The sequence below is a fragment of the Salvelinus alpinus genome, chromosome 12, assembly GCF_045679555.1.
Source record: "Salvelinus alpinus chromosome 12, SLU_Salpinus.1, whole genome shotgun sequence".
Lineage (NCBI taxonomy): Eukaryota > Metazoa > Chordata > Actinopteri > Salmoniformes > Salmonidae > Salvelinus > Salvelinus alpinus.
Genome location: NC_092097.1, coordinates 45,878,696 through 45,904,097, shown reverse-complemented (window position 1 = coordinate 45,904,097; position 25,402 = coordinate 45,878,696). Strand labels below are relative to the sequence as shown.

The window sequence follows — 25,402 nt, the reverse complement described above, 5'->3', positions numbered from 1 at the left end:
GCCCGTGTGAGACACGAGAGGCCCATTTTGAAGGTCTAGTAACAGAAGCCTAAAATGTAACTCATGTTATGTCAAATAGTAGTAGTCTGGCATATTTGGGGCAAGGGTGTCTGCAATACACTCCAGCTTTTAAAGAGCTTATCTAGCTAAATTTTTTCAAAGCTATGACAGATAATAAATATTTCGGGAATGTCGAGCTGAGCTTAATTGCATGAATGGATATGTATTGCATGAATGTATATGAATGCATGGATTTAAATCAGATCAAAGTACCTTACCTGAGATTTTGGCATGCCCTTGTTTGTAGATGGCGGATAAAGACTTGACAACTCTCTTAACCATTAATATATCTCTAATCCTGAAAAAGTAGAAATTGGCTTAATCAATTCAGACTTTGTTTCAGACAGGTTGGTTACTTGAATAATACAATTTGTATCTCTGTAAAGAAAATGTAAGACAATTATTTGAGAAACATGCGTGCAATGGTTGGATTGTAAAGATTATTTTGGTACACTGACATCCTTGTAACACTGCGTTCATTTTGAGCTCGAGCAGCAGAATAGTTTTAGCTTTCACATTCCTTCTCTGCATGCGAGTTTCATACCTGTGTACAACTTTTCCCAAGACCAAGTTGCCCTTAATCCGTTTTTCGTCGTCAATATCTAGAGAAAAAAATCCTCTCCATGTTGAATTGCAGTAAATATGTTCGATACTGTGTAATAACTGCGTATTACAAAGACCCGTATGTGATCGACTCGAAATGTCAAAACTATCACGCCCAAACGAAGGCTCTAAATGCTGGCTCGAGAGCTGATACTGGTCGTTAGCGTGTAGCTGGCTGGTTAACCCTAATTGCGCAATCAAGTTTAGGCGATGTATGAATTGTATTCAGAGAGAACGCGACTGCTATGAACGAAAACGCCTAGTAATAAAGGTTACGGTATTTACCTTTTTGTCATGCTCTACAAACGGCGAATTCTATAGAATAACTGTGAAATCCACTGTCTTGCCAGACCCTAAATAAATGGCCATTACTTTTGTTATGCCCCGCCCCTGGACGTCCACAGTATATAATATGTTCCGTAAACCTCTCCAATAGCCAATCAAATGTGCAATCTGCGTTAATCCCGTGTTTTGGTTGGTGGCATTTTACACCAGCCCTGCTATGCTTGGTCTAGCCAAATGCTCGTAACGTGTGCGAGCAAGTCCCCTTCCCCCAAACACAGGGGTGTGTCATGACGTCAGAGGTAACGAAGAGGTAAACAACTTTGACCGCGTGAGCTTTTAAGCAACATTGTTTCACCGCAAGCACTGATCTGCTACAGTGCTACTATAACATTGTAACAATATGATAATATATGCACTGAAAAGAAAACGATATGATTATCTGCCACAAATATGTGCTATGCACTATTCTTTGTTATGTGGCCACATGTTTTGTGAGGTGGCAGCATTGTAATAAAGTATTGCGTTACAGGCTAGGAATTGAACATAGTAGTGATCATTACATTGTCTCTGTGTATGTATTATTATTTTAATCTTCCTCAGCATTGTGCGTATGCAGAAGCGTGTGCGCATGAGAGCAAGACACCGATCATTACATTGTCTCTGTGTTTGTATTATTATTTTAATCTTACTCAGCATTGTGCGTATGCAGAAGCGTGTGCGCAAGAGGGGTGTGTCTGCAGTGTGCTGCGGATGTCGTGTCAGCTGCCTAAAGTAGCAGAAACATGCTTTGATGCCAAGATTGTTATGTAAATGGTTAAAACTATAGTTTACCTTGATATTTTCTCCCTCTCCTTTCGGACAGACCAGGATACCCACGGAAGGAGGGTAAGGACTCAAATACGACGTTACATCCTGCAATTTATATTTTTAGGTGGTTTCAGTTCGGTTCACTTGCATCGTCATGATTGATTGTAGAGTTTATTGATTTATTGTGTCAGTGTGTGTGTGACAGTGTGTTATTGTGTCAGTGTGTGTGTGACACACGTTGTGTGTGACACACGTTGTGTGTGTGACAGGATTGGGGGGGGGGGGGGGGTTGGTTGAAAGTCTGGGGTGTGTCGACTGTGTAAACACAGCAAATGCGACATAAAGAAAGGAGAGGGGCCCCATCGGCCCATACATACCCTTCGAATCTAAACTCCCTAGTCCCTACAAAGTCAACGGAATTAAAGGCAGGGCACGGAATAGGTGCTACTAGAAGGTATGATTTGTTAAGGAATAGGGGGCTACATATTTAAGGAATGTCGGGAATTGTGTCTTTCAATGAAATGTTATTACATTTAAATGCCAGGTCAATGTAACAATACAGTAATACATTGAAGCTTTCATGGCCTAATTAAACTGGTTAATATTTTTATTCTGGGGTCTATTTTGATGACATATTCACCTAATCAAATAAGATAGTGTCTTCATATTGTGTGTTTATTAATGCACCATGTACTCCAAAGAGGACCAAATGCAGCGATATCTTCTTTCAAATCTACTTGTGCCATATTGTGTTTCTCCAACACCCATCAAGTATATTGCAGCCTCATCACCTTCCCACTTATCTCAGGAACGATCCAACCATCAGCACAAGGTCCGTGCTATCCTAGGGACATTACTACTCCATTGAAGTTGAAATGTAAAATTATTAAGGTTAGGGTTAGGTATGGGTTTTGGTTAAGGTAAAGGGTTAAGGTTTGGGTAAGGGTTTAAGGGCAGGCACGTCCCAAGCACCCCAGATAGTATTGATCATCAGCACAATGCTGGGGGCTATATGTCCCCCCTGCTGCTTCGGACCCCACTGACTGAAGGTTCCACTTGCATCTGGAACCTGGGCCATTTTCTGCAACATAACAAATTCCATTAGATTCCACAATCTCAGCCTGACATCTGTGTGGTTTAAAGTGAAGGGACATCACGTCAATTCAAATCATAAAATGGAATCACTTCATCCATAGATATAATTGATCGTATGTGACGTGCAACGCCAACCTACTAGGCCTATAAGTACATGTTTAGAATTATCTATTAATTCATTATTTTTAATCTCATCCTAAACTTTAGAAATACTGGATCTGGCATTGAGTGAGTGTGTTAATACATTAGGGTTTATCTAATAACTATGAGTGTTGAAGTTTAGAAGCGTTGGAAAGTGTGTAGTGGAGAGTTGATCCTTGTCCTGAGGCTTGGGTCGCCTTCAAACTGGCACCAGCTCAGGATCAAGCTTTTCTGTTAATGGGGATTTATTTGTCTCCATGCCACCTCAGTCAGACATATTTTCTGGCACAGCCATTTTGTGTCCTCAAATACCCAGTAGCCAGGTTGGCCGTTAAGCAGGTTGGCAGGGAGTAACCTAACGTGGCATGGAGTGACGAAATAAGCTCTAGCTTGCCAGAGTTGAATGGGTGGGGCTAATGCTGGGACACGTGTGAAAGGAAATATAAATCGAGTCTGTTTCTGGAAATCACTTCCAGATCACTTCAAACTTCTACGAGAGTTAGATACATTTTTCACAGAAAGTGGGAACAAAACTGGTTTTAAAGAATGGTAAGCATATGTGCCACTGTGAACCATTTGATATCATGCTGTTTTCTTTTCTTCTTTTGCCACAAATGTGTGGAATAATCTGCAAAATTCACTGCAATTAGATGTGCTGGTGCCACTTAGGCAGTTTAAATTATTGATTGTGTATGTAGTTGAATGTGATGATAAATTTTTTTTATTGTGCTCAATTTTATTGTTTTATACACGTGTATGTTTTAATATTATGTTTTTATTGTCATGTGTACAGTGCTCTCTTGAAAAAAAGATTTGAATCTCAATGTGACTCCCTGTTTAAATAAAGGTTAAATAAAAATATTTTAAATCCCATCTAGGGTACCATCAATTTATTTTCAAAGTAATTTTAATGTAGGGTCTGACTCTGGGAATTACTACAAAAGCATTATGGTGTTATGCATCTTGTTTCCATGTGTCAGCGTTTTAATTGTATCTGTCCCTATTCAAATAAATTAGTATGAAAATATATAGCTCTGTATGTTGAGTCTTATCTCTAGGTTTATCAATCATACAAAATTAGGATACTACAGTACAATCTCTGTCTTGCATTGGACATTATCAAAACCTCAGGAGAGGGGAATGATATTACATTAATGAACTGTATGAATTAAAGATCTGTATACCCCTATAAGCACCAATATGTAGACATGCATTGGTCTGCGAAAACATGACCACATGACACATTTACTAAGGTTAGGTATCTCTCTATGTTAATATCATTATGATATATGGATATCTGTCTTTTCAGGGAAAACATCCTTAAAGAGATTCTCCGGTACTTTTGTATACATTTTAGCCAGTATTTCAGAAAATAGCGGCTCACAAGCCAAAAGTGGTACTACGTCACATATGTGCAGATATGTGCACCACATCATTGCGCTCTCTCTCTCGTTCTGCTGTGTGTGCATCTTGCTAGCTGTCACTCAGATAGCTCATTGGGTAGAACTCGAATTGCTAAGGGGCTGGCCCACGTGGGGGAAAATGCAAGGAAAATGGCACAGCTTCCAGAAAAACAGTCGCTTTCAAACTAGGGATTTTGTGGCTAATTGGGGTAAAACAGTAATTCTGCATGTATGAACTACACATTGATTAGGGATGGACATTTTAAATAACTTTACTATTCAAATAGTATCATACATTTTTGTTGGATATCTGGATATATTTTTTTTAAACGTACGTTTTAACCTGAGGACTGCTGCACACGGGAGAGAGGCTGGCGCTCTGTGGAGGGGCCGGTGTGTGATCAGATGGGAGCGATCGGAGATAGAGAGAAACTTGGCTAGAGCCAAGACTAGCTACTCTGTAGCAGCCACAATGTTATTTATAATCCCATATAACAGTGCCTATCTTGACTGGAGTAGCCCAGAGAAGCTAGCTAGACTACTTGAGGCAACATGCTGCGCTTTCTCCCCAAACCCATTTAGATAAAACATCAGCCTACCTGTTGGTTGCTTGTTGAAGCCTACTCCTTCCGCTAACTTTTAATTCTGTAACTTTATTCCATCTTGCATTGCATTAGTGAACTCTCACTCCACTTGCTAGACATTGAGCCTGTTTGCCGCTTTGATTGGCCAACATAAATAACAAGCTACACACATGAAGGCTACAGGTCAGCTACCGGCCTTTTTATGGGACGCACGTCAGAAAAACTACATAGAAAAGTTTGTTGTTTTATTAAATTAATAATTTGATATGTCATGGTAAATCCTTGTATGTAAAAATGTCACATTTTAATTTAATTTAGAAAAAGCCATTAGTGTTCAGATATATTTTTTAATTCTCGCTGAATTTGCATACTAACGTCTGTTGGGATATTGAATATTCAAATACCGTGCAAATCACTAACATTGACACATCCAGCCCAAAGCAGGTTTAAAAATAACAAAGTAGTCTCCAAAGTATGTCTTTAAAACGTGACATTGTATCATCACATGTTTTCTATGTTCAAACCGGAATGGTAAACACATATAGACTTTGGAGAAAAGGCATAATCTTCCCTATAAACATCAAAGTCCTTAACACAGCCACAGTATAAAACCGACATTATTGTTGTAACGATATTCCTCTTCTTCTGATGAAGAGTAGTCAAGGTCGGACCAAAACGCAGCGTGGTAAGTGTCCATGTTAAATTTATTTAACTCAGAACACTAAATAACAAAAAGACGACCGAAACAGTTCTGTCTGGTGCAGACAGAAAACAACAACCCACAAAACACAGGTGGGATGAGGCTATCTAAGTATGGTTCTCAATCAGAGACAACGCTAGACAGCTGCCTCTGATTGGGAACCATACCAGGCCAAATACATAGAAATACAAAACATAGAACAACATAGAACACCAGACATAGAATGCCCACCCAAACTCACGCCCTGACCAACCAAAATAGAGACATAAAAAGGATCTCTAAGGTCAGGGCGTGACAATTGTGTTGCATGTCTTTAGTGAACTTAGGAGTGAAGACACTTCAGTCGCAGATGGAGATGGGAAAGATTTATCTATAGCCTAAGAATATTTTCTTCAAATCCTTACAATGTACTTGAACTTGAGCTTCTAGTGAAACAAAAGATACCTCTATTTTCTCATGACCTGCCACCATTTCCTCACTGTGGTAATATGTACATTTTTGCTGAAATGTAGCTGTTGAATTAATAATGAATCAAATCACAACTTCCGGCGCCGACCGAGATGGCCGCCTCGCTTCGCGTTCCTAGGAAAATATGCGGTATTTTGTTTTTTTATGTGTTATTCCTTACATTGGTACCCCAGGTAATCTTAGGTTTCATTACATACAGTCGGGAGGAACTACTGAATATAAGAGCAACGTCAACTCACCATCGTTACAACCAGGAATATGACTTTCCCGAAGCGGATCCAGTGTTTTGCCTTCCACCCAATACAATGGATCTGATCCCAGCCGGCGACCCTAAGCGACGCCGTAAAAGGGGCAAACGAAGCGGTCTCCTGGTCAGGCTTCGGAGACGGGCACATCGCGCTCCACTCCCTAGCATACTACTCGCCAATGTCCAGTCTCTTGACAATAAGGTTTATGAAATCCGAGCAAGGGTAACATTCCAGAGAGACATCAGAGATTGTAACGTTCTTTGCTTCACGGAAACATGGCTCACTCGAGAGACGCTAACGGAGTCGGTGCAGCCAGCTGGTTTCTTCACGCATCGCGCCGACAGAAACAAACATCTTTCTGGTAAGAAGAGGGGCGGGGGTGTATGCCTTATGATTAACGAAACGTGGTGTGATCATAACAACATACAGGAACTCAAGTCATTCTGTTCACCTGATCTAGAATTCCTCACAATCAAATGTCGACCGCATTATCTACCAAGGGAATTCTCTTCGATTATAATCACAGCCGTATATATTCCCCCCCAAGCAGACACATCGATGGCCCTGAACGAACTTTATCTGACTCTTTGTAAACTGGAAACCACACACCCTGAGGCTGCATTCATCGTAGCTGGGGATTTTAACAAGGCTAATCTGAAAACAAAACTCCCTAAATTCTATCAGCATATCGATTGTGCTACCAGGGCTGGTAAAACCTTGGATCATTGTTATACTAACTTCCGCGACGCATATAAGACCCTCCCCCGCCCTCCTTTCGGAAAAGCTGACCACGACTCCATTTTGTTGCTTCCAGCCTACAAACAGAAACTAAAACAACAAGCTCCCTCGCTCAGGCCTGTTCAACGCTGGTCCGACCAATCTGATTCCACGCTTCAAGACTGCTTCGATCACGTGGATTGGGATATGTTCCGCATTGCGTCCAACAACAATATTGACGAATACGCTGATTCGGTGAGCGAGTTCATTAGAAAGTGCATTGACGATGTCGTACCCACAGCAACGATTAAAACATTCCCAAACCAGAAACAGTGGATTGATGGAAGCATTCGCGTGAAACTGAAAGCGCAAACCACTGCTTTTAACCAGGGCAAGGTGACCGGAAACATGACCGAATACAAACAGTGTAGCTATTCTCTCCGCAAGGCAATCAAACAAGCTAAGTCCCAGTATAGAGACAAAGTAGAGTCGCAATTCAACAGCTCAGACACAAGAGGTATGTGGCAGGGTCTACAGTCAATCACGGATTACAAAAAGAAAACCAGCCCTGTTGCGGACCAGGATGTCTTGCTCCCAGACAGGCTAAATAACTTTTTTGCTCGCTTTGAGGACAATACAGTGCCACTGACACGGCCCGCTACCAAAACCTGCGGGCTCTCCTTCACTGCAGCCGAGGTGAGTAAAACATTTAAACGTGTTAACCCTCGCAAGGCTGCAGGCCCAGACGGCATTCCCCGCCGCGTCCTCAGAGCATGCGCAGACCAGCTGGCTGGTGTGTTTAAGGACATATTCAATCAATCCTTATCCCAGTCTGCTGTTCCCACATGCTTCATTGTTCCTGTTCCCAAGAAAGCTAAGGTAACTGAGCTAAACGACTACCGCCCCGTAGCACTCACTTCCGTCATCATGAAGTGCTTTGAGAGACTAGTCAAGGACCATATCACCTCCACCCTACCTGACACCCTAGACCCACTCCAATTTGCTTACCGACCCAATAGGTCCACAGACGACGCAATCGCAACCACACTGCACACTGCCCTAACCCATCTGGACAAGAGGAATACCTATGTGAGAATGCTGTTCATCGACTACAGCTCAGCATTTAACACCATAGTACCCTCCAAACTCGTCATCAAGCTCGAGACCCTGGGTCTCGACCCCGCCCTGTGCAACTGGGTACTGGACTTCCTGACGGGCCGTCCCCAGGTGGTGAGGGTAGGTAACAACATCTCCACCCCGCTGATCCTCAACACTGGGGCCCCACAAGAGTGCGTTCTCAGCCCTCTCCTGTACTCCCTGTTCACCTACGACTGCGTGGCCATGCACACCTCCAACTCAATCATCAAGTTTGCGGACGACACCACAGTGGTAGGCTTGATTACCAACAACGACGAGACGGCCTACAGGGAGGAGGTGAGGGCCCTCGGAGTGTGGTGTCAGGAAAATAACCTCACACTCAACGTCAACAAAACAAAGGAGATGATTGTGGACTTCAGGAAACAGCAGAGGGAGCACCCCCCTATCCACATCGACGGGACAGTAGTGGAGAGGGTAGTAAGTTTTAAGTTCCTCAGCGTACACATCACGGACAAACTGAATTGGTCCACCCACACAGGGTTGTGAAGAAGGCACAGCAGCGCCTCTTCAACCTCAGGAGGCTGAAGAAATTCGGCTTGTCACCAAAAGCACTCACAAACTTCTACAGATGCACAATCGAGAGCATCCTGTCGGGCTGTATCACCGCCTGGTACGGCAACTGCTCCGCCCACAACCGTAAGGCTCTCCAGAGGGTAGTGAGGTCTGCACAACGCATCACCGGGGGCAAACTACCTGCCCTCCAGGACACCTACACCACCCGATGTCACAGGAAGGCCATAAAGATCATCAAGGACAACAACCACCCGAGCCACTGCCTGTTCACCCCGCTATCATCTAGAAGGCGAGGTCAGTACAGGTGCATCAAAGCAGGGACCGAGAGACTGAAAAACAGCTTCTATCTCAAGGCCATCAGACTGTTAAACAGCCACCACTAACATTTAGTGGCCGCTGCCAACATACTGACTCAACTCCAGCCACTTTAATAATGGGAATTGATGGAAATTATGTAAAAATGTATCACTAGCCACTTTAAACAATGCCACTTAATATAATGTTTACATACCCTACATTACTCATCTCATATGTATATGTATATACTGTACTGTATATCATCCACTGCATCTTGCCATCTTTATGTAATACATGTATCACTAGCCACTTTAAACTATGCCACTTTGTTTACATACCCTACATTACTCATCTCATATGTATAGACTGTACCTTATACCATCTACTGCATCTTGCCTATGCCGTTCTGTACCATCACTCATTCATATATCTTTATGTACATATTCTTTATCCCTTTACATTTGTGTGTATAAGGTAGTAGTTGTGGAATTGTTAGGTTAGATTACTTGTTGGTTATTACTGCATTGTCGGAACTAGAAGCACAAGCATTTCGCTACACTCGCATTAACATTTGCTAACCATGTGTATGTGACAAATAAAATTTGATTTGATTTGAATGTATGTCCCTTAGGGTCCTTGTGTAATGTGATATTGTACCCCCTAGCCCAATTGTCCTGTCCTGTATATTATTTATACTTCCTGTTTTTGTTTTTGTTAATAAAAAAAAAATATTAAAAAAATAGTTACGGCCTTAACGTGAACGCGGCATCTATCCCACTCAAAAGGGCTGTATATGTCAGCTGCAACATAACCAGGGCCGGAAGCAATGCCATCATGAACATGCAGCATACACACTTGCAGCGCAGATAGCTAGGCTAATTGAACTGTCCTAGTTGTATGCGGTATTATGTCCAGCAGAAACCAGTATTCGTCTTCTACATTTACGAACCGTCATGCCTTTATTGGTTCAATGTAGCTAGCTAGCTAACAGATAGCCTAACTATGCTTACGTTAGCTGGATGGTAACGTTTGCTTGCTAGGAGGAGAAACCCTCAGCTAGCTATTAAAATTGTGAAAATAGAATCGAGGACGAATTAATTCATAAGATCGGTGTTATTTTCTAGCTGTACGTAGATAACTAGCATAAAACTACGAGGGGAAAGCTAGCTACTGTTGCTGCTCTATTCAGTAGCTGGTCAGCTAGATAATTAGTTTGCTAGCTAACCATGTCTTTTTCTTTTGCCCTCATTTAGGCTTGCATGTTTTTGCAACTCCACGATGTAAATGGTTGCTGTCATAGTTGCAACTATAAACTTGAATTGCGTTACTAAAACACGAGTAGCTAGCAACTTGTTTTACGGGGTAGAATCTTCACGACTGCATAACAACACTACTTGTAGAAGTTTAAGCCGAGAGCGGTCCTATGGTGTAATGGTTAGCACTCTGGACTTTGAATCCAGCGATCCGAGTTCAAATCTCGGTAGGACCTCGTCCTTTTGATTTAAAATATCCTTAGTCACACAATTTATAAATTGCCCATCTTATTAACATTACAATTAATTGTTGTTATATCTCAGATCTAAATCATGGATGAATGTGAATTTATTGTCTCATATCCATTCTCTGATATCCCCATAAATAGTCTACCACCACAGGCCTATTTTGATGGATCTAATAAAATCCCAAGGAAATATACACATTTTCAGAGGGAATTGCAATAAAGGCAGACATAATTAATTTTCAACCCTTTTATTTACTACATTTTCAGTTTAAAAAAAGATACATGTTTTTCTTACACCATTTGTTAGGCCTATAAACTTTTTCAGACACTTAAAATATATTATTTCTGTCATATAAACTCCATATGAAAAATACAAAAAAAAATGTTTTCCCATATAAAACACTTGATAACAACAAAACAGCAAAAAGAGTATAAAATAACCAAGTCTCAATAATACAGTATACCTATACAAAACAAAATATAAGTGCTTGGTTATTGTCTTTGGCTTCAGTGAAACTTATTTGCATACCTAGGCAATTAGACAATATGAATTTGTACCCCTTTAGTGTTGATGGAAGGCTTTTTCTAATGTGATATTATAGTTGTCCTCAGATACCAGTAAGCTACTTCTTTCTCCAAGATAACACAGTAAAAATAAGATCATCATACAACTATTCAGTTATGGTTCTTCTTTTCTTGCTGTATCCCATTCTGTGAAGCATGTTGAGCTGGGACTATTTTTAAGCTACAGTTGACTGCATGGTTCATTAGCAGGTTGATTTCATTTGCATATGAAATATAGTTTGATATATCAAAAACAAGTTTATCGGGGGAAGGATTCTTTCCTGATTCTCAATGCGAGACCAATATCACTTACATTGTGAGCTTACACACACACACAAAGTGTATAAAACATTAAGAACACCTTCCTAATATAAAGTTGCACCCCCCCCTTTTCCCTCAGAACAGCTTCAACTCGTCAGGTCATGGATTCTACAAGGTATCGAAAGCGTTCCACAGGGATGCTGGCCCATGTAGACTCCAATGCTTCTCACAGTTGTGTCAAGTTGGCTTGATGTCCTTTGGGTGGTGGACCATTCTTGATACACACGGGAAACTGTTGAGCATGAAAAAAAACAGCAGCGTTGCAGTTCTTGACACAAACCGGTGCGCCTGGCACCTACTACCATTCCCTGTTCAAAGGCACTTACATTCACCCTCTGAATGGCACACACACAATCCATGTCTCAATTGTCTCCATGCTTAAAAATCATTCTTTAACCTGTCCTCCACTTCATCTACACTGATTGAAGTGGATTTAACAACTGACATCAATGAGGGGTCGTAGCTTTCACCTGGATTCACCTGGTCATGGAAAGAGCAGGTGTTCTTAATGTTTTGTCCACTCAGTGTATTTACTGTATAACCCCCTTCCAGACTGTTTTCTCTTCAAAGAGGTTGACTATACAGACATTGGGTAACATTATACTGACCAACAAAACAAGTGATTTTCCATATCTGCATTTGTGCAAACTGGGTAGTCATTGACATCGTACAGGCTTTGACAAGGCTTGCCTATTTAAAATTACAAATACTTCATAGTCATGAATAACATGATTAAATGAAAGGTGATGGCAAACAGTAACTGAATGGACGTTACAAAATAATTCAATGCAAAATCTCCCCAGGCAGAGGTGGTGTTAATCCACTCAATTGTAGAGGAAAAGCTTAAAGCTATCACCTCAAAAGTTATTCTGTACCTTTGTAATATACCGTCCTGATGGACATGATTGTGCCCAATCTGGTTCCTCACCAGTTGACAGCTGTCTTCAAACATGCAAAAACACACACACAGACAGACCAATTTGCAGACACACATACCCAAACCACCAATTTCCTCCCACACACCGATTTACACCCAGTTATGCCCTTTCTCTGTGGCCCCTGGGAGTACTAACTCATCTGCGTTGCTGCTGCTGGGGCCCCAGCATGACCTTGTTGATGAAGTTGACGATGGCCGCAGCCGGCTGCTCTGGGTCCATCTCGGCAAACAGGTGACACACATTCTCCGATGTGCTGCCAGTCCGCCTGGCCACGAAACCAAACACCCTGCAGAAGTGAGGGATGAAGCGAGCGATGAGAGGCGGTGAAAGAGAATAGGATGTGTTTTTTTATCTATGATGGTAGAAAACAGTTTTTTCAATGCACTCTTCTCATGAGAAGCACAGATATTACAAGAAACTCTGGAGCATCACATTACTTATATTCATTGTAGTTCTCTTCAGGTTCATTCAATGTAGGGATCTATTTGATAAGAGTCATCATTTTATAAAATGAGAACACTATGATAAATTGCCATGAAGCACACACAATTATATCCACACACAGTCAGAAGCAGAGAAACAAGCACTTACTTGCTTGACTTGTTATCAGAATTAGTCCACCTGAAGCAGACAGACAGACAGAGACAGACAGACAGACAGGGACATAAAGACAACATGTCTTAGATGCATTGAGAAAGAAGAGCAGTCATACTGTCATGGTTGTTGTTCTTAACCAAAAAAGGCATACTATACGGTAGTTGCACAATACACAAAAAGGTTTATACCATACCAGTATGAACAGTAGAAACACCCATAGAAGGCCCTTCTAGATGTAGCAGAATTCAGCCATAATGATGCAATCCAGGGTTAATTTGCAGTAGGCTATAGCAACATTTAGCCACAACAGAGTTGGGATCTATTAGATTTGAAATACATTTTAAGTTAAAGGTGCAATCAGCAGTTGCTACATCTATTTTGGACTTATAAATTCATGATATGTCCCAATGACTCTTGAAGAAAATAACTTAGAAATGCATCATGAGATTAGTTCAACTGTCGTATCCCATCAGAGCCCAAAATATAAGCTTGTTTTACTCCAATGTTTGTAAACCAAGTAAATGTAAACCAACAGACATGGTTAGAACTATCATTTTGATATTATGGTCAGTCCTTACATCCATAGCTCTGGCTCCGAATTTGAGAGTGATTACATTCCTCCAGCCCCATCCCTCAGCTTTTTACTGAATACGCTTTGTTATTGTTACTACTGCTGATTGCTGTTTTAACATTAAACAATTTAGAGATGAATTGACCCAACCCTGAACCACAACGAAGTAGTGGGCAGCCATGTCAAAATACAAGGTCAACGTCTCTACACAGCACGTATAAATCATTGCTCACGACACGTCACATTTCAACTTTCATTCGGTGGTATTCACATGTGCACAAGGTCTATGTCGCAGTGATTGCATATAGGCCTAAAGCCAGAGCATCAGACCCCATTGTTCCAGGCGTTGCCTGACATTGGGCCCACCTCTTGTCCTGAGGATCCACGCTGCTGAAGGTCACACTGTTGATGGGGTAGTGTCTCCTGAAGAAGAGTCTGCATAGTGGTTGTATTCATTAGGCACCAAACGGAAGAAAACAGAATCAAACAAGGAGGGCGTGGCATACGAGGGACTGCCTACACTTACACCATGGTCCAATAAGAAATGCAAATTTTAGTGTTCTGTTGCAAAATGTTTTAAAACACACCTCCTTTGACTGTCGGTCAGCGTGATGCCCTGAGTGGACACTTTGAAGTGGACCATGGTGGCCATGGGCTGAGGACTCTGGGTCAGAGTGCACCTGATCGCCTTGGAGACAGCCTGAGGCCCCGTTAGTGACTCTGTCTCCACAGAGTTTAGGTAGAGCATGTTACAGGCTGGATGGAGGGAGGGAGACAGAGAGAGGGAGGATGGGAGAGGATGGTGGGAAGGAGGGAGAGAGACTGAGAGATTAGGAATGATGGATGAACAGTATTTCGAGATGTGGATGGGTCATGTCACACCTACACAAGGCCCCACCGAACTTGAGATAAGCTTGCCGAGCTCAATGCATTGATAGAATGTGAGAGTTCGTTGATGTAAATGGGGTATATTTTACTAAGTCATGCTAGCATTCCACTCTGTTTACCCATCTCTTTACAGGGACCTTGAGCGGCCACTACTGGCCAAAGCCTGCATTGCAGCTGTATTTGACCCTTGAACTTTCTCTCACCTGCGCCCTGTTTGAGGAGGTCAGCTGCCGTACTGGTGTTGCTGGCACTCTGCAGCTCTCCGACCAGATCTGGAACACCACAATATCGTTAGGACATTTCCCCATGACACCACTAAACCATGATAACTCTCTGTGTACGTACCTGCACAACACGCATCCATACTTATACATTACACACTCCCAATACACATTTCTCATATACACGTGCACACCATACACTCTTTTTAATGTAAATATACATTGAGTGTACAAAACATTAAGAACACCTTCCTAATATTGAGTTGCATAATGTTTTGTACACTCAGCGTCTATTGTATATTGTGTCGTGCACACACACATAGCCCATGCCATATTGATACAGGTATAGTATACATATAGTATCGGCCCCCATACTGTTTGATACAAAGTGATTCCGTTGAAACACAGGGATTTACCTTTCTCAGGGATGCATAGGGCGCACGGCAGGGAGATAGGGGTGAGTGAGCGCTGGTACACCAAGGCAGATAAACTTCCTAAAACACATACGCATATCAGATCAACACAGGTGAAGGAGCAGAGACAAGGAAGGAAAGTCACTTTCTAACCATCTTCACACTACTGAGCCGGGCAGAGCTGTACTGCGCTGACCTGGTTACGCATACACAATAGTTACTGGAAATGTACTGTGAAGGATAATGTGAAATGAAATATCTGAGCCGTGTAAAAAGGGTATTAAAGCAATGATAGACTTAATTGTGAGGCCAACAGTGACATCTGCAGGACAGAAATAGGACTCACCGAAATAGGACTCATTCTGACAGCCCTTTATCTTGACCCCCCGAGAGCCTGTCTCAATGAGGAAGTGTCTGACCAGATGCTCCTGATCAACCACTGAGACAGAGAGAAAAAGGAGGGAGGAAGAGAGAGAGAGGAGCAAGGGATAGGGAGAGACAGGGCGAGAGAGACACAGAGAGAGAGAGAGACAGGGGGATAGGGGGAGGAATAGTGAGGGAGGGGGAGAGAGAGAGAGGGTGAGAAAGATATATATACATACACTACCGGTAAAAAGTTTTAGAACACCTACTCATTCAAGGATTTTTCTTTATTTTGACTATTTTCTACATTGCAGAATAATAGTGAAGACATCAAAACTATGAAATAACACATGTTGAATCATGTAGTAAGCAAAATGTGTTAAACAAATCAAAATATATTTTCTATTTGAGATTCTTCAAATAGCCACCCTTTGCCTTGATGACAGCTTTGCACACTCTTGCCATTCTCTCCACCAGCTTCATGAGGTAGTCACCTGGAATGCATTTCAATTAACAGGTGTGCCTTCTTAAAAGGTAATTTGTGGAATTTCTTTCCTTCTTAATGCGTTTGAGCCAATCAGTTGTGTTGTGACAAGGTAGGGGGATATACAGAAGATAGCCTTAAAATACCGTATTATGGCAAGAGCAGCTCAAATAAGCAAAGACAAACGACAGTCCATCATTACTTTAAGACACGAAGGTCAGTCAATGCGGAAATTTCAAGAACTTTGAGAGAGTTTCTTCAAGTGCATGTAACAGATGTGAATCTAGTTAGCGGTGGTGCGCGCTAATAGCCTTTCAATCGGTGACGTCACTTGCTCTGAGACCTTGAAGTAGTGGTTCCCCTTGCTCTGCAAGGGCAGCGGCTTTTGTGGAGTGATGGGTAACGATGCTGTTGTTGATGTGTGCAGAGGGTCCCTGGTTCGCGCCCGGGTCGGGGCGAGGGGACGGACTAAAGTTATACTGTTACATGCAGTCACAAAAACCATCAAGCGCTATGATGAAACTGGCTCTCATGAGGACCACCACAGGAATGGAAGACCTAGACTGAGGTCCAAACACTTAAAAAACACACCTTATCCCCTCAAGGGGTGAGGGAGGAAGGAATTATTTTTAAATGGACCACCCTTGGCTGGAAATTCGTCACTCGCTCATCCCGCCATGATTGTGTTTTCAGCCACCGGTAGATTGTGGGAGCTTTATATGCGTTAGTCAATTATGAGTGCATGTCTACTTATATTAAATATAGAATTATTAATATACTGTATGATAGCTAGCAAATTAATTATCTAATTAACATTAGGCTTACTTACATTGTCTGTTGACTTCTCCATTAATGTTGTTTTAACGTTTTCGTTGACTTTTTATAGCCGATGTACAATCGTCGCAAATTGAATTATGGAGAGTTTTAGGCCCCGGAGTGAACATAATTGTACACTCGCAAAGCCGACTAAAAACAAGGGCTGAGGGGCTTACGTTGCAAACTTCCCTTGCTTGGCTAATCATTTGGACCGACCTCCAAGATAGCGACGGGGATTCCCCCAAGGGCATAAGGTGAGGGTAAGTGGACGATGGTGTGTCTTTTAAGTGTTTGGATCGCACCCCCATAGTTACCTCTGCTGCAGAGGATAAGTTCATTAGCGTTACGAGCCTCAGAAATTGCAGCCCAAATGGATGCTTCACAGAGCTCAAGTAACAGACATCTCAACATCAACTGTTCAGAGGAGACTGTGTGAATCAGGCCTTCATGGTCAAAGTGCTGCAAAGAAACCACTACTAAAGGACACCAATAAGAAGAGACTTGCTTGGGCCAAGAAACACGAGAAATGGACATTAGACCGGTGGAAATTGGAGTCCAAATGTGAGATTTTTGGTTACAACCGGCGTGTCTTTCAAAGACGCGGTGCGGGTGAACGGACGATCTCTGCATGTATATTTCCCACCGTAAAGCATGGAGGAGGAGGTGTTATGGTGTGGGGGTGCTTTGCTGGTGACACTGTCTGTGATTTATTTAGAATTCAAAGCACACTTAACCAGCATGGCTACCACAGCATTCTGTAGCGATACACCATCCCATCTGGTTTGGGATTAGTGGGACAATCATTTATTTTTCAACAGGACAATGACCCAACACACCTCCAGGCTGTGTAAGGTCTACTTTACCAAGGAGAGTGATGGAGTGCTGCATCAGATGACCTGGCCTCCACAATCCCCCGACCTCAAACAAATTGAGAAGGTTTGGGATGAGTCGGACTGCAGAGTGAAAGAAAAGCAGCCAACAAGTGCTCAGCATATGTGGGAACTCCTTCAAGACTGTTGGAAAAGCATTCCAGATGAAGCTGGTTGAGAGAATGCCAAGAGTGTGGAAAACTGTCATCAAGGCAAAGGGTGGCTATTTGAAGAATCTCAAATATTAAATATATTTTGATTTGTTTAACACTTTATTTTTTTTTATTTTTTTACATGATTCCATATGTGTTATTTCATTTGATATGTGTTATTTCATTGATATTCACTATTATTCTACAATGTAGAAAATAGCAAAAATAAAGAAAAACCCTTGAATGAGTAGGTATTCTAAAACTTTTGACCGGTAGTCTGTGTGTGTGTGTGTATATATATATCTATATACACAGTTGAAGTCGGAGGTTTACCTACACTTAGGTTGGAGTCATTAAAACTTGTTTTTCAACCACTCCACAAATTTCTTGTTAACAAACTATAGTTTTGGCAAGTCGGTTAGGACATCAATTTAGCGCATGATAAAAGTAATTTTCCAACTATTGTTTACAGACAGATTATTTTACTTATAACTCACTGTATCACAATTACATTGGGTCAGAAGTTAACATACACTAAGTTAACTGTGCCTTTAAACAGCTTGGAAAATTCCAGAAAATGATGTTATGGCTTTAGAAGCTTCTCATAGGCTAATTGACATCATTTGAGTCAATTGGAGGTGTACCTGTGGATGTATTTCAAAGGCTACCTTCAAACTCAGTGCCTCTTTGCTTGACATCATGGGAAAATCAAAAGAAATCAGCCAAGACCTCAGAAAAAAAATTGTAGACCTCCACAAGTCTGGTTCATCCTTCATCTGTACAAAAAATAGTACGCAAGTATAAACACCATGGGACCACGCAGCCGTCATACCGCTCAGGAAGGAGACGCGTTCTGTCTCCTAGAGTTGAACGTACTTCGGTGCGAAAAGTGCAAATCAATCGCAGAACAACAGCAAAGGACCTTGTGGAGATGCTGGAGGAAACAGGTACGAAAGTATCTATATCCACAGTAAAACGAGTCCTATATCGACATAACCTGAAAGGACGCTCAGCAAGGAAGAAGCCACTGCTCCAAAACTGCCATAAAAAAGCCAGACTACGGTTGGCAACTGTACATGGGGACAAAGATCGTACTTTTGGTAGAAATGTCCTCTGATCTGTTGAAACAAAAATAGAACTGTTTGGCCATAATGACCATCGTTATGTTTGGAGGAAAAAGGGGGAGGCTTGCAAGCCGAAGAACACCATCCCAACCATGAAGCACGGGAGTGGCAGCATCATGTTGTGGGGGTGCTTTGCTGCAGGAGGGACTGGTGCACTTCACAAAATAGATGGCATCATGAGGCAGGAAAATTATGTGGATATATTGAAGCAACATCTCAAGACATCAGTCAAGAAGTTAAAGCTTGGTCGCAAATGGGTCTTCCAAATGGACAATGACCCCAAGCATACTTCCAAAGTTGTGGTAAATGGCTTAAGGACAACAAAGTCAAGGTATTGGAGTGGCCATCACAAAGCCCTGACCTCAATCCTATAGAAAATTTGTGGGCAGAACTGAAAAAGCGTGTGCAAGCAAAGAGGCCCACAAACCTGACTCAGTTACACCAGCTCTGTCAGGTGGAATGGGCCAAAATTCACCCAATTTATTGTGGGAAGGTTGTGGAAGGCTACCCGAAACGTTTGACCCAAGTTAAACAATTTAAAGGCAATGCTACCAAATACTAATTGAGTGTATGTAAACTTCTGACCCACTGGGAATGTGATGATAGAAATTAAAGCTCAAATAAATCATTCTCTCTACTATTATTCTGACATTTCACATTCTTAAAATAAAGTGGTGATCCTAACTGACCTAAAACAGGGAATTGTTACTAGGATTAAATGTCAGGAATTGTGAAAAACTGAGTTTAAATGTATTTGGCTAAGGTGTATGTAAACGTCCGACTTCAATTGTGTGTATATATATGATATTACTTCTAACAAAATAGAATGGATTTTTTTCAATGCTTTGTCAAATAATTGATTAATTCCTCATTACCTTTGTTGTTGTTGATGTTGTTTGAAGGATGGCTGGCCACCTTGAGGGCCAGACCGTATGCCCCTTGAAAGGAGTTACTGTTCCTGATCAGGAAGGAGCCGGGCTCTTTGTCCTTCAACACAGCGATGGCTACAAGGGGGAGGAGGAACACTAGAGTAAGTATTACTACAGTAGAAATTAGTTATCTTAGTTAATTCAAGTATACACTACAACAGTATTTCTCAAATCAAGATGATTGTACTTTTTTTTTAACCTTTATTTAACTAGGCAAGTCAGTTAAGAACAAATTCTTATTTTTAATGACGGCCTAGGAACAGTGGGTTAACTGCCTTGTTCAGGGGCAGAATGACAGAGTTTTACCTTGTCAGCTCGGGTATTTGAACTTGCAACCTTTCGGTTACTAGCCCAACACTCTAACCACTAGGTTACCTGCCACCCTGTTTGCTTGTCAACACAGTTGCAATTGACACTAGTTGCTGAGAGTGAGCTTCTCTAGATCTGTGGGGGTCTATCTAAATAAAGGGGAATCCTTCAAAACTTTAACCCAGGCCTGTGCCCTTACCTTGGTCTCTGGAGATGCCAGGCTTGTACCAGAACTTAGAGCTGTCCTGTACAAACTTGGCATTGACTTTGCTGCTTTCCTCTCTGACAAAAGGGGGCGCCAGTCCTCGTCTGACCGGCAGGGGGAGCCCCCCCACCCCCACCGAGGGGGAGACGGTAACGTGGAGGGGGCTAGATTGGGGAGAGGTACCTATGGCACCCAGGGAGGAACTCAGGATGTACTGGGAGCCATGCCCACTGCAGTACCCTGGCATGGAAGACAGGCGCCTCTTTTCCGGGAGTGGGGGCTGGGCGGCGGGGATAGTGACAGCGGTGTACCCCGAGTATGGGACGTGGGGGATGTTGAGAAGGGGATAGTAGTAGGGCGCCAGGGGGAAGGTGGGGGTGTTGTACCCGTCAGGGACAGGGGATGGGGTTTTGGGGTCACTGTCACTCACAGGGGTAAGTCTCCGCCCAGCTGGGTCCATGGCCAATGGAGAGGGCTGAGGGGAGGGACGTCGCTCTGGGGAGCCAATGTAAAGGTGTGGTGAAGGAGGGGCAGAGCTGAGGGTAGAGCAAGGGCTCGGTGATGCACTGCAGCCTCTTTCTGATTGGGGTGAGCCGCTACCATTGAGTTTCACTTGGACAGGGACGATTGAATGCCTTGCGCTCGGGACGGCAGCGGTCTGAGTGGACATCTCTAGTACTCTCTCCACGACCTTCAATTCTCCATCCTCAGCTGTAGTGGGAGGTGGATGCACATTTGCACTTACAGTGTGCACTTGTTGTGAGTCACTTGGGTTCACACATTCACTCAGCATCTGTATGGACTCTTTAGAACAGCTGTCACTGCCTTGGTTTTGTGAATCTTTCGATGGTGTCGGTGTCGTTGTGGATTTTACGGCTTGGTGCGGTGTCCTTTCGGTCTCCGGCGTGCTACTGTTACTATTGGTGTTAGGCTCCAGGATGGTGGAGGTGGAGGCTGGCTCTGCAGAAACGGGGGTCCAACTGAGGGGCTCTATCTGCTGGGGCCCTTGACTTGGCTCCTGGGGACCGTCTGGAGGACTCAGGGGGGAACCTTCTACAGTGTCGTCAAATGTCTGTTCATCTGGCTTCTTCTCACTGGAGGAGAGCGAGAGAGAGAGTGAGAGCGAGGGAGAGATTTGTTTCTGCTCATTTACACATTTCAAAAGTGCTGAAGACAACATAGTAGAAAAGGTACATAATGATTTTCCAGTATTCACTAAGAACCAAACGGAGGCAAGCGGGCCAAAATGGGGACGGACCTAGCTGAATTTGTCGGGTTTTTGGATAAACTCAGAAAATAAGGTCTGAGGTAAACAAAGGCTTAAGAGATCTTATACTTTTTGTTGTATGAGATCATCTTCATCAGCTAATGTCACCTTTGGTGAATTTTGAATGATTTATGTAATCAAAAAAAGCACACAAAGGCTTCCTAATTCATAAAGGTCATGTTATCTGACTGATATGATCTTATAGAACAAAACATATAAGATCTCCTAACCCTGTGTTCACCTCAGACCTTATTTTCGGCGTTTATCCCAAAACCCTATTCTTTCCACATTCATTTTCCCCATGGGAATGGCTGAACAAACCAGAAGTTACTCATTTCTGTTTTTGGCAGAATACATCACTGGTTTATTACTGGTTTAATATATAACTGTATACAGTGTTGGGGAAGCTACTCTGAAAATATAGTTTACCAAGCTACCAATTACTTCACACTGGAAGAAGTTAAGCTACACTAAAGCGACCCTTAAGAAAAATATAGTTTACTTAACTAAAGTTTGAAAAAGTAGTTCACTACATCCAAACTACTTTGTAAAAAAATATATATGTAAATCTGAAATGTCATAGACTACAAATCAGACTACAGTTCATTTTGGGGTCATTTGTTAACAGAATTTGTAATTTAGCTTATTAAACACAAAAACAATGTTTAAAGTGAGAATTAGGCAGGTCTGATGCTGAAAAAGATTACATATCCTGCTCCAGAGTTTTCTTCACCACTATGTGTCACACAATTCACACTGAAAACACAAACCTAAAGCAAACACCACAAGAAGAAAATGGATCCATGATACGGGTGAAGTGTCCCCAAGATACAGATCTAGGATCAACTCCCACTCTCCCAATACTAACCTTTGCCCCAATGACCCCTGGGAAGAAGAGTCCTCCATACCCACACTGTTTTGCACCACATCTGATGCACCTAGAGAGAAATGAAGAGAAAGAGAGCGAGAGACAGAGCGACAGAAGGAGAGAGGGGGGAGTAAATGAGAGAGGAGAGTTCAAGAAAGAAAGTTCAGTTGCATTTTATCCATCTAGTGTAAACATGTGCATAATACAGTACCTGTGAGATCAGTGTGGAACCGTCAGGGCCTTCTAGGCCTTCAGAGAAGGTCTAAGGATTTATAAAAATGTATCATTTTATAAATTAAATGTTTTAATTTCTTTTTCATCTTTACAATAATTGTAATAATTTCCTGATTTCATCTCTTCAGTTTGTGTTGGAAAGAGAAGGGTTAATACTGAATAGAACAAATAATCCAATCAGGATTTTCTTTCGTGGTCTCTGGGTAGATAAAACTAGCTAGCTCAGCCAGCCAATAGCTGGCCTTCAGAAACTGGACAGAAGGCCTCTGCCATTCAACTGTATTAGAGCAGAATTTTGGAGTGACAGTGGAATTAAGCAATCATATTTTGACTTGCAATGGGTGGGACAAGGCCTCTACAGGTCACTACTGAGAGCGTAAGAGGTAATGAATGGGCTGCTTATCCTTTAACATAATTTGATTCTGTGTGTGACTGCTGTCGCCTGTCTATCAGCCCTGTCTATGTGTTAGACCAAAACTTGCTCTCCTTCAGCACCATGGAGTGGACACGTATTACAGTCGCTGTACTTTCAGCACCATGGAGTGGACACGTATTACAGTCGCTGTACTTTCAGCACCATGGAGTGGACACGTATTACAGTCGCTGTACTTTCAGCACCATGGAGTGGACACGTATTACAGTCGCTGTACTTTCAGCACCATGGAGTGGACACGTATTACAGTCGCTGTACTTTCAGCACCATGGAGTGGACACGTATTACAGTCGCTGTACTTTCAGCACCATGGAGTGGACACGTAATACAGTCGCTGTACTTTCAGCACCATGGAGTGGACACGTAATACAGTCGCTGTACTTTCAGCACCATGGAGTGGACACGTATTAGAGTCGCTGTACTTTCAGCACCATGGAGTGGACACGTATTACAGTCGCTGTACTTTCAGCACCATGGAGTGGACACGTATTAGAGTCGCTGTACTTTCAGCACCATGGAGTGGACACGTATTACAGTCGCTGTACTTTCAGCACCATGGAGTGGACACGTATTACAGTCGCTGTACTTTCAGCACCATGGAGTGGACACGTAATACAGTCGCTGTACTTTCAGCACCATGGAGTGGACACGTATTAGAGTCGCTGTACTTTCAGCACCATGGAGTGGACACGTATTACAGTCGCTGTACTTTCAGCACCATGGAGTGGACACGTATTAGCAGTCGCTGTACTTTCAGCACCATGGAGTGGACACGTATTACAGTCGCTGTACTTTCAGCACCATGGAGTGGACACGTATTACAGTCGCTGTACTTTCAGCACCATGGAGTGGACACGTATTACAGTCGCTGTACTTTCAGCACCATGGAGTGGACACGTATTACAGTCGCTGTACTTTCAGCACCATGGAGTGGACACGTATTACAGTCGCTGTACTTTCAGCACCATGGAGTGGACACGTATTACAGTCGCTGTACTTTCAGCACCATGGAGTGGACACGTATTACAGTCGCTGTACTTTCAGCACCATGGAGTGGACACGTAATACAGTCGCTGTACTTTCAGCACCATGGAGTGGACACGTATTACAGTCGCTGTACTTTCAGCACCATGGAGTGGACACGTATTACAGTCGCTGTACTTTCAGCACCATGGAGTGGACACGTAATACAGTCGCTGTACTTTCAGCACCATGGAGTGGACACGTAATACAGTCGCTGTACTTTCAGCACCATGGAGTGGACACGTATTACAGTCGCTGTACTTTCAGCACCATGGAGTGGACACGTATTACAGTCGCTGTACTTTCAGCACCATGGAGTGGACACGTAATACAGTCGCTGTACTTTCAGCACCATGGAGTGGACACGTATTAGAGTCGCTGTACTTTCAGCACCATGGAGTGGACACGTATTACAGTCGCTGTACTTTCAGCACCATGGAGTGGACACGTATTACAGTCGCTGTACTTTCAGCACCATGGAGTGGACACGTAATACAGTCGCTGTACTTTCAGCACCATGGAGTGGACACGTAATACAGTCGCTGTACTTTCAGCACCATGGAGTGGACACGTATTACAGTCGCTGTACTTTCAGCACCATGGAGTGGACACGTATTACAGTCGCTGTACTTTCAGCACCATGGAGTGGACACGTATTAGAGTCGCTGTACTTTCAGCACCATGGAGTGGACACGTAATACAGTCGCTGTACTTTCAGCACCATGGAGTGGACACGTAATACAGTCGCTGTACTTTCAGCACCATGGAGTGGACACGTATTACAGTCGCTGTACTTTCAGCACCATGGAGTGGACACGTAATACAGTCGCTGTACTTTCAGCACCATGGAGTGGACACGTAATACAGTCGCTGTACTTTCAGCACCATGGAGTGGACACGTATTACAGTCGCTGTACTTTCAGCACCATGGAGTGGACATGTATTACAGTCGCTGTACTTTCAGCACCATGGAGTGGACACGTAATACAGTCGCTGTACTTTCAGCACCATGGAGTGGACACGTATTACAGTCGCTGTACTTTCAGCACCATGGAGTGGACACGTATTACAGTCGCTGTACTTTCAACACCATGGAGTGGACACGTAATACAGTCGCTGTACTTTCAGCACCATGAGCCTGTCACCTTTAATGTGACACAGTTCTTGTCGCTGTTGGTGATTGTGTGATAGTGGTGTTGACCAGAGGTGTGGACTCGAGTCACATGACTTGGA

At 42.8% G+C, this 25,402-nt stretch overlaps 2 protein-coding genes and 1 non-coding gene across 8 annotated transcripts in view; 1 reads left to right on the top strand and 2 right to left on the bottom strand.

The window, feature by feature from the left end:
• The window catches only part of LOC139536232 (vitamin D3 receptor B-like), a 105,841-nt gene extending 104,711 nt beyond the window's left edge, over positions 1-1,130 (bottom strand). For 2 of the 6 annotated variants that reach the window (XM_071336567.1, XM_071336563.1), the window contains exon 1: positions 279-358. Coding sequence is in view for 2 of the 6 variants with exons in the window: in XM_071336564.1 (XP_071192665.1) it covers positions 279-358; positions 949-959 (91 nt within the window). In the remaining 4 variants the exon portion in view is untranslated. Of the gene's footprint in view, positions 1-278; positions 359-604 lie in introns of those variants that run through there. The other 4 variants (XM_071336564.1, XM_071336565.1, XM_071336568.1 and 1 more) reach the window with 4 other exon arrangements.
• A 9,366-nt stretch (positions 1,131-10,496) lies between these two features.
• trnaq-uug (transfer RNA glutamine (anticodon UUG)) lies at positions 10,497-10,568 on the top strand. The gene has a single exon. It is a non-coding gene; the product is annotated as a tRNA-Gln (tRNA).
• Positions 10,569-10,812: 244 nt separating this feature from the next.
• Positions 10,813-25,402, bottom strand: part of LOC139536231 (tensin-2-like) — a 32,933-nt gene continuing 18,343 nt past the window's right edge. Inside the window, exons 14-23 of the mRNA XM_071336560.1 lie at positions 22,480-22,549; positions 20,339-21,438; positions 19,777-19,905; positions 15,440-15,532; positions 15,097-15,174; positions 14,663-14,731; positions 14,159-14,327; positions 13,938-14,006; positions 12,995-13,024; positions 10,813-12,689 (exon numbers count right to left, since the gene is read on the bottom strand). Coding sequence (XP_071192661.1) covers positions 12,539-12,689; positions 12,995-13,024; positions 13,938-14,006; positions 14,159-14,327; positions 14,663-14,731; positions 15,097-15,174; positions 15,440-15,532; positions 19,777-19,905; positions 20,339-21,438; positions 22,480-22,549 — 1,958 coding nt within the window. The 3' untranslated portion in view covers positions 10,813-12,538. The remainder of the gene's footprint in view (positions 12,690-12,994; positions 13,025-13,937; positions 14,007-14,158; positions 14,328-14,662; positions 14,732-15,096; positions 15,175-15,439; positions 15,533-19,776; positions 19,906-20,338; positions 21,439-22,479; positions 22,550-25,402) is intronic.